At 44.6% G+C, this 10,163-nt stretch overlaps 1 protein-coding gene across 1 annotated transcript; it reads left to right on the top strand.

Annotated features, from left to right (window-relative positions):
* Positions 1-2,221: 2,221 nt before the first annotated feature.
* Positions 2,222-5,890, top strand: LOC136572406 (uncharacterized). Its single transcript, XM_066572943.1, has 2 exons — positions 2,222-2,697; positions 3,923-5,890. Exons 1-2 carry the CDS (start codon positions 2,629-2,631, stop codon positions 5,831-5,833), a joined length of 1,980 nt encoding a protein of 659 aa, XP_066429040.1. The 5' UTR covers positions 2,222-2,628; the 3' UTR covers positions 5,834-5,890.
* Positions 5,891-10,163: the final 4,273 nt, after the last annotated feature.

The raw sequence follows: 10,163 nt of genomic DNA, 5'->3' as shown, positions 1-10,163 counted from the left end.
GATAGGTCTAGGAATCCTAGTTCCCAGGGGACTGGTGATTCAGGAGTGCCAAGGGTATCTCGTAGAGATATGTTTCAGGCTCTCCTGAAAGCTGGAGTCTCCAAGGACGCCATTGATGGAAAAGATACAGGTGATTTGTGGCGTCTTTATAAACAGAAGGTATTATCCAACAAAAAGGTGGATAAAAGGGAAGATTCAGTGGCCCCAAAAGCTTCTAAAAAGAGAGAGAAGCAGGTCACTAATTTAGAACCTAAGAAATTAGAATGGGAGGACTTTCAAAAGATCTATCCATGGAAGGAGATGGCTGCAATGGTAGCTACCCAAGTGCAGGACCATTTGAAGCCATCTGCTCCGCTCCTGGAGGAATCAGATTCTGATTCCGCATAGGTAGCAAGCCAAGCCCCTGTCTGGGTTAGGCGGGATGACAGACCCTACGTCCCGCTAGCCATACATTGGAAAGGGGGTAATGTCCAAAGGGTCCCAGCTTTAGTAGATACAGGGGCGGAGGCTACTCTGATTTATGGAAATCCCAAAAAGTTTAAAGGTCCAAAAGTTAATATTTCAGGATTGGGAGGAAAAGTTACTGAGGGAGTACAGACACAGGTAACTTTGAAACTGGGCAATTTGCCCTTACGTAAATACACGGTGTTAGTAGTACCTATTCCGGAATATATCATTGGCATAGATATTCTGAAAGGATTGACACTACACCTCGAAGATGGTAAGTTTGCCTTTGGCGTAAGGAAAATAGGGATAAAAGCTTGTCCAGTTACGGTGGGAAAGGTCAAAATGCCACCCGTACACATCCCTCCTGCAGGAAAACTGGTTGCTATGAAGCAATACAGAATTCCTGGAGGTCACAAGGAAATAGGAGAAACCATTAAGGATTTGGTCGATGCTGGGGTTGTGAGGCCTGCAACCACAGCATGGAACAATCCGGTATGGCCTGTGAAGAAGAGTGATGGGTCTTGGAGGATGACTGTCGATTACAGGGAATTGAATAAACAAACACCTCCCTTGACGGCAGCTGTCCCAGACACCATTACAATTGTGGAGCAGATCCAAAGTCACAGTGGACAATGGTACGCTGTGATTGATATCGCACAAGCCTTCTTCACAATTCCAATAGAAGAAAAGGCGCAAGATCAGTTTGCCTTTACGTCAATATACGTTCACTCGATTGCCACAAGGTTGGATACATAGTCCAACCATCTGTCACCGGACGGTGGCAGAACATTTGGATGAGTTTGATTTACTATCAGAAATGCAGTTTTCACATTATATCGATGATATAATGATTCAGGGACCGGATGAACAATCTGTAAAGAAACAATTGGACAGACTGTTACATCATTTGCGAGAAAAAGGATGGGAAATAAATGATAGCAAGGTGCAGGGCCCCTCTCAGACGGTGAAATTCTTAGGAATTCAATGGAATAAGGGCCATAGGGAGATTCTCCCTAAGGCAAGGCAGAAAATCTTAAATTTTCCCACTCCGAAAGACAAGAAGGAAACACAATCCTACATAGGATTGTTTGGATTCTGGAGACAACACATTCCGCATCTGGGGCAGCTTCTTGCTCCTCTTTACAAGGTGACTCGCAAGAAGTACGAGTTCACGTGGGGAGAAGAGCAACAGGTTGCATTTGAGGCAGTAAAAGAAGCCATACAACAGGCTGTAGATTTATGGCCTTTACAAGATGGTGAGATAGAACTTCATGTATCAGTTCAGCATATGTATGCAAACTGGTCATTGTGGCAGAAGCAAGGGGGCAAAAGAGTGCCACTAGGCTTCTGGAATCGGAAATTACCAGATGCAGGAGAAAAATACACTCCACTGGAGCAACAGCTGTTGGCATGTTATTGGGCCCTGGTGGATACTGAACAATTGACGACAGGACACATAGTCCTTCTAAGGCCGCAAATACCCATCATGAGTTGGGTATTATCTAATCCAAAGTCCAATCGGATAGGACATGCCCAGGAGCAGAGTATCATTAAGTGGAAATGGTACATCTCGGAAAGAGCGAAAAAAGGTGAAGGGGGGATAGCTGCCCTGCATGAAAAGATAGCTGATATCCCTCCAGATGGTCAGGTTACACCAGTAGCGCAAATGGAGGAATCCCCAGTAAAGTGGGGAATACCTTACTCTGAGTTGACAGACTCCCAAAAAGAGCATGCTTGGTTCACGGATGGTTAGGCCAAGTATATCAGTGGAAGACGTAGATGGAAAAGTGTAGCCTTTAATCCAAAATTAGACAAGACGTTGGTCATGGAAGGAGAAGGTAAGAGTAGTCAATATGCAGAACTTTGTGCAGTATTCTTAGCTCTGAAGCAGGAACAAGGGCAAGAATGTCATTTGTATACGGACTCATGGTCAGTTGCCAATGGTTTGGCCACTTGGATCATGGGATGGAAGAAGAACGACTGGAACATTCATGGTAAGGAATTGTGGGGGAAAGAGCTTTGGCAAGACATAGAGGAATTCATTAGGAGTACTAAAAGTACTGTGTTTCATGTTGATGCTCATGTCCCTCTTGACTCATTGGAACGTTTATTTAATTCTCAAGCAGATGCGGCAGCATCGATCTCTGTTGCCGTCCAAGAACCTGACAAGGAAAAGGAAGCATGGCTTCAAGGTACAGCTGTTTGGGCTCACCAAAAAAGTGGACACTTGGGAGAGAAGGCCACTTACAGGTGGGCACAAGAAAGAGGTATCCCATTGACGGTGGACATGATCAAACAAGTAATCGCGCAATGTCCAGTATGTCAACATGTGCAAAAACGAGAAGTGCCTCATACAGTAATGGGACACATAGGGAGAGGCCAGTTGCCAGCGCAGATTTGGCAGATGGATTTTGTAGGGCCCCTCCCTGAGAGCAGAGGATGTAAGTATATTTGTACAGCAGTAGATACATTCTCAGGTCTGATGGTGGGATTCCCGTGTAAAACAGCAACACAATGGAGTACTTTACGTACTCTGGAAGTTATTACCCAGTATTATGGGACTCCCCTGCAGATCCAGACAGACAATGGTTCACATTTTACCGGAAATCAGGTAAAAGAGTATGCCAGTAAAAACAACATAGAATGGGTATATCATATGCCCTACTATCCACAGGCCGCGGGCTTGGTGGAACGAATGAATGGGTTATTAAAATCTACCCTGAAGAAGCTCACTGAGACCGACAAATATGGTCAATGGAGAGATAATCTGACTGCTGCTTTACAGATTATCAACAACAGGCCCATCACTGATTCTATGACACCCTTAATGCGCATGCTAACACCCAATCTCAGTATAGATGTAGCTAAGGTAGAGACAATCTTATACTGGAAAATTAATCCAGATGCGCAGGCACCTTATAGAGCCACTCCTGCCGCTGCAGGGTTGGATCTATACGCTCTTGATACGGTGGTGATAGCCCCGGGAAAGGTGAGTACTATTCCCACAGGGATAGGATGCAAGATCCCGGAGAATCACTTCGGGCAGATAGCCACTAGATCAAGTTTTGCTCTGAGAAGTGCAGTAGTCCTAGGGGGAGTCATAGATGCAGATTATCAGGGGGAAATTAAAGTAATCATGATAAATTTAGGAACAGATCCTCTGATAATAGGGAAAAAGGAGCGCATGGCACAGCTGCTATTAATACCAGTGTATCTGACACAAGTGGAAGAAGGGGCGGCCCCCACTGAACTTACTGTAAGAGGAGATAAAGGTTTTGGCTCAACTGATGTTACTAATGTAGGGGCCAAAATATGGGTTCAGAATCACCAAGGACCGCCCTCCCCGGCAGAGGTTATTGCTGTGGGGAAAGATCGAACTTTGCTTATTATGCGACCCGGAGTAGAGAAATGGGAATATGTCCCACAAGAAAAGTGCTATTTGCGGGAATAATGCTTGTTTCCTTGCCTTCTCTAGAATCACATAATCATTTTTGGAATCCTTGGCGTCATGTGTTCGGTGTTTGCAGTAGGTGATGCGTGGACGCCAGGGATCCGCGTCAATGACACCGGAAGGAATGACTATTCGTGGGGCTGGAGGAATTCAACCCGAACCAGGAAGCAAGACAACTTCACTTGTGAAGCCAACCAGAAATGTTATATCGTGAATATTACCTTTGATGGGACTATCTGGAGTGGAAATCCATTATCGCATATAAGTTCGACTTACCATCCTTCATATGCACTGCATAAGGCAACGGGACAAATAAACATTACGTCACTTGTGAAAGTGTCCTGCTGTCAGAGACCAAAAGAGTTGCCATATCTCAATTACTCCCTGGTGATACAATATGTTCAGAATTGTACAAATACGGGAGTGCAGTTTTCATTTCCCTTAAATGAGACAGAAGTAATTACATGTGGGAATGCAACGGAGATCGAGAATCGGGCCATGTGGGGCCAGTTCCTGGTATTCGTGAACATTAATGCTTCTAAAATAGATCCTGGACATATAAAAAGGGTTCCATCCACCTGTCGCCTGGTGGGACGAGATGCTCAAAAGACTGTTATACAAGCCTCCGTGCAGTTTCTACCCTCAAGGACTTGTCCTACCAAGCGTTCCCGTCGAGCTTGGTATGATACCTTACTCGGAGGCTACGGAGCGCTTTCTGGGACTATTAATGGTTTTGATATAGAGACTTTAGCTAATCGAATGCATAACGCGGGAAGTGGTATTAAAGATGTGCTCACATTGCAGGCTAACTGGATGCCCACTATATGGCAGCCCTTTAGTATGCAAACGGATGTGGACACAATAATGCTTGATTTGCAAGATGCATCTAATAGGTTTTCATATGAAATAAATTCTAACATATCTAATTATGTTAATTGGTCAATATGTACCTTGCAGACCATTTATCAGCAACAACAAAAGAACACACTTCAAACTATGCTCATGACTGGCAATGAGCAGGTGTGGAGGACCGTGTTCAATCAGACTATAACTGAGACTGATTGGATACAGTTGGAGGCGCAGAAAATGGTTTGCAATGATATATTATGTAAAGGGACCATATTCATATACAATGTTACTAAAAAGAATGTGATGTGTAAGTTTGTAGTTCTCCCCTTACTTATAGGTGTTCCAGAAGATATGCATTTCTGGGTACCTAGATTTAACGGGATTTACATTGATGACCAAAATAGAACTCATGATTTATCATTGTGTGATGATACATTAGAAGGGACCATATGCAAGGTCCAATCGGCTGTTTATGAACCATGCTTATTACAAAATACGATCAATGTATGTGAATGGACTGTGCTGCCACTCACTTTTAAGATGATGGTTGAAATAGCCCCACAGGAGGTATGTTTGGCAAGTAATCATCCTGTTGTACCTGGGATGGTTGTCCCATTTTCAGGATGCTTGCGAAACGTATCTGCACTTGTTTGGGAAAATGAGACCTTTGTGTTATTACCTGAACAAGACAAGACAGTGGCTGTCAATTGGCAACCACTGCCTTTAAATGTGTCAAATTGGGATCTAAATTTGACCAAATTCAAAAAGTTGTTAGAAGACACAGAAGAAGTACAACAACATATTAAATTGCTTAATAGATCTTTGGCAACGCATATTGTAAGTACTACTGTAATAGCTGGCAAAATTGTAAAGATGGGATCGGCTATTGCTGATGCCACGTCACACCATTGGTATGACATCTTTATGGGTTATTCATCATCTGCACAAACCACTCTTAATTGGCTAATACATCCTGTTTTGGTATTGGCCATAGTTGTAATACTTTTATCGCTATGGAATTGTTTCATGGCATATAAGGTATTCTGTAGAAAACCAAAAGTTTTAATGGTATCATACGGCAAATAGTGAATGATTAAGGACCGATTGTGATACGTATGGGATACGATTGAACTGGATGATTGTGTCAGAGACAGGGAAATTAAGGTAATCAAATAACTAGTTGCCGTATGAGTTAACCAGAACTTCAATGAACTAATGACCCGTCTGAATATTCTGCTAACATTTGTTCAAAAGCAGAATATTTTGGACATATATGGTATGATACAGCAAGAATGACTCATAATACAACACAGATGTCGATAACTTCATGGACAAAATATTCAATATATTTTGTTGCCAATCATCTATTACGCATGTCTAGAACCTGAATAGCCATATTAGAATGACGTATATACCCATAACTGCGCAGAAGCAGATATGCCACGTAATGTAAGAACAGCATAAATAACAGTGATCTTCAAGGAGAATCTGGGACTCGTTTTGCTGTGGTCGATAGACGTATCGGCGTACTCCCGGATTCCTCCTATAAATCGTACCTGGAGATCCCCCGATTGCGGAGTGATGCTACAATATCCGGTGACGTATTGATGCTTATCTTTGTTACCCATGTGATCTCAATGCCTATATGTTAATTAACTATTTTACTTACATATACTAAAGAGTAAATAAACTTGTGTTTTATATTTGTTTTACCTCAGACTATGTGCTTAACTGGTATGTTAATGAGGTTGAAAAATTGCCAAAATCTTGAGCAGGTAAGACAATCCTTTATCCTACATGGTGAAGAATAGGGTAAGGGTCGAGGTCGAGGACGTGGACACGGGTGTTCGAATGAGGGTGTGGTTAGAGGCCGAGATCCTGGGCAGGGTAAAACAGTGTCGGCTGCTGAGGGATTGATAGAGCGCCGCGTATCTCCACTCTCCAGCTTCATGTCACATTTTGCAGGTCCGCGTGGTAGACCATTATTAAAAGCAGAGCAATGTGTTCAGGTGCTGACGTGGATAGCGAATGACGCCTCCACTACTTTATTCAACACCCAGTCTTCCACGCAGTCCACTCACGCCACCCAAGGGAATGTACCTCTGAATCCTCAGGCTGCTCCTCCTTCCTCCCAGCCTGGTCACTCCAGGAAAAGGAGAGATTATGATGAACAGGCATACACCCAAGAACTCTTCTCAGGTCCCTGCCCTGAGTCTGAGAAACCGGTTCCACAGCCATGTGAGGAGTTTGTCGTGACCGATGACGAAAATGTGGAACTTTCACAGACTGATGAGGGTGATGAGGGTGGAGACTTCAAATTACTGTCTCAAGAGGTATTTGTGGATGAGAAGGATGAGACACAGTTGTCTGTCAGCGAGGTGGTTGTTAGGGCAGTAAGTCTGAGGGAGGAGCAGACTGAGGAGTCAGAGGAAGAGCTGGTGGATGATGAGGTGACTGACCCCACCTGGCTTGCTAAGCCTACTGAAGACAGGGCTTCAGAGGGGGAGGCAAGTGCTGCAGTAGAACAGGTTGGTAGAGGCAGTGGGGTGGCAAGGGGGAGAAGCAGGGCCAGAGCAAAAAATCCACCAACTGTTCCCCACAGCACCCCCTTGCAGCAAGCCTCCATGCAGAGGGCTAGGTGTTCGAAGGTCTGGAGGTTTCTTATTGACAGCGCGGACGACCGACAAACAGTGGTGTGCAACCTGTGCTGCACCAAGATCAGCCGGGGAGCCACCACTACCAGCCTGACCACCACCAGCATGCGCAGGCATATGATGGCTAAGTACCCCATGAGGTGGAACGAAGGCCATTTACCGCCTGCGGGTCACACCACTGTCTCTTCCCCCGTGTCACAACCTGACACAGAGATGCAATCCCCCTCCCAGGAAGCAGGCATGAGTGCCTCCTGGTCTGCACCCATACCCTCACCTCTATGGTCCTCCACTGCCTCCACCAATGTGTCCCAGCTAGAGATGAGCAAACACACTCGTCCGAGCTTGATACTTGTTCGAGTATTAGGCTGCTCGAGATGCTCGGTACTCGAGTCGAGCAACACGCGGTACTCGAGAGAACTCGCGGTACTCCCTTCCCCACGTTTAGCACCATTTTTTTGCCAATAAACATGGGGGGAAGGAATTACCATTTCCTGCTGTGACGTGCCAGCCCTCTGCCTGCCAACAGCAGTGAGTGGCTGGGCCGATCAGGTGATCGCCGAGTACTTAAACTGGTCCCACCTGCGGCTCGCCTCAGACGCATGCTGGCAGAGGTTAGGGAAAGTGCTGCTGATGATATAGGGAAAGTGTTGGAGTAGGCATCCTCTCTTCAAGAACCCCATTGGTCCTTCTTAGGGCTACTCCTCATTGTGTGCCTTACTGTTGTAGCTGGCTGGGAGCAGGAGTGCACCATTTTTTTAAAGCATCTAGGCCTGTGCAGAGCATTTCAGATATACCATTCTTTGTGTGCAGTGCATTAGGCAGATTTGTGAATGCTAAGCAGTACTCTAATTTTTCCTGGGCCACTGCAGACCATTTCAGCAATGCCATTCTATGTGTGCAGTGCATTAGGCAGAGGTCTTATCGCTCAACAGTACTCTAATATTTCCTGGGCCACTGCAGACCATTTCAGCTATACCATTCTATGAGTTCAGTGCAGAGGTCTCATCGCTAAACACTAGCCAGTGGATAGTAATGATAATTGCGGCTACTTCACCGCGCCCAAGAAAAGGGTATTGTAAGATGCTCTGCACAGTGGCAGAAAGCTATAAAGCCAGTGGATAGTGCTGATAACTGCAGCTACCTCAACCTTCCCAAGGAAAGGGTATTGTGAGATGCTGTACTCAGTGGCAGAAAGTTATAAAGCCAGTGGATAGTGCTCCTAACTGCGGCTACTTCAGCGCACCCAAGGAAAGGGTATTGTGAGACACTGCACAGTGGCAGAAAGCTATAAAGCCAGTGAATAGTGCTGATAACTGTCGCTACCTCAACCTCCCAAGGAAAGGATATTGTGAGATGCTCTGCACAGGGGCAGAAAGCTATAAAGCCAGTGGATAGTGCTGCTAACTGCGGCTACTTCACCGCACCCAAGGAAAGGGTATTGTGAGACACTGCACAGGGGCAGAAAGCTATAAAGCCAGTGAATACTGCTGATAACTGCGGCTACCTCAACCCCCCCCCCTCCCCCTGGAAAGGATATTGTGAGACGCTCTGCACAGGGGCAGAAAGCTATAAAGCCAGTGGATAGTGCTGATAACTGCGGCTACTTCACCTATGAAAGGGCCCCCCTCCTAAATTAGCCATAATGTTGCCTGTCTAATTCCTATATTTAAATAGCTTTGCTTCCTTTCGTGAATACGATGATAATTACCTTTTATGTAGCCAAGTTTCATAAGATTCTTTTGCTGTTGTCCATTTCTGCATATTCTGGTCACTTGGCCTATCCTGAAACCAGGTGTATGTATCGCATAATTGTTCACTGAACTGACTTATTTTGTCCTTGATATTTCTTTTTAAAGAAATCACATAGGCAATTATCTTGCCTCGGATATCTGCTTTGGCCACATCCCAGAGCAACTGAGGGTTATTAGAATGTTCTTCATTATCTGACATGTATTCTAGCCACCATCCCTTCAATAGTGCACAAAATGTCTCATCCTCTGCCAGATGTGATGGGAATCTCCATATATAATCCACACATATCAGGAGCTCCTTGCACAGGGACAATACCACTGGAGCAAGGACTGAAACACCATGTCCCCTATAAAAAATGTAGTCAATTATGGCATCAAGTGGGGTAACATAAGTATGTAGTCTATTCTAGACCAAGAATTATGCATATGTGAAAAATGTGTGAATTCTCGTCCTTCTGGGCTGACCTCCTGCCACATATCCCTGAGTTTAGATGCATGGACAAAATTTTGCAGATTGGAATCATGGTATCCAATGTTGTTGCTCTAGGCAGCCTGGCTACATCAATCTACTCCCATTCTGATAACCGCGTTTAAGTTTCCTACCACCCAGTCTCCGTGTCAGTTAGTAGCTTTTCAGAAGGTTCCGTCAAGAACTGTTTGTTATTTGGGTTAGGACCATATATATTATAAACACTAAAGCTCCACAACCCTATTTTGCTACGTAAAAACAGAATACCCCCCTCTGAGTCATGCCACTGATGTTGCACTTCAAGATTTAAGCCTTTCCCGATGAGTAACAATACCCCTGCTTTTGAATGCACTGCTGTTGAACCATATATTTCCTCAACCCATAACCTGCGCATATGAAAATAGTCATCCTCCGTTAAGTCAGTTTCTTGAAGTAATGCTATGTCTGCTTTCAGATGTTTTAAATGACAGAGTATTACTGATCGTTTATGGGGTGATATAAATCCGTTGACATTCCAAGAAATAATTTGCATATTATTATTT

Source organism: Eleutherodactylus coqui, chromosome 7, assembly GCF_035609145.1.
Source record: "Eleutherodactylus coqui strain aEleCoq1 chromosome 7, aEleCoq1.hap1, whole genome shotgun sequence".
In the NCBI taxonomy this organism is placed as follows: Eukaryota; Metazoa; Chordata; class Amphibia; order Anura; family Eleutherodactylidae; genus Eleutherodactylus; species Eleutherodactylus coqui.
The sequence above is the reverse complement of the archived record's forward strand: the minus strand, read 5'-3'. Positions and strand labels throughout refer to the sequence as shown.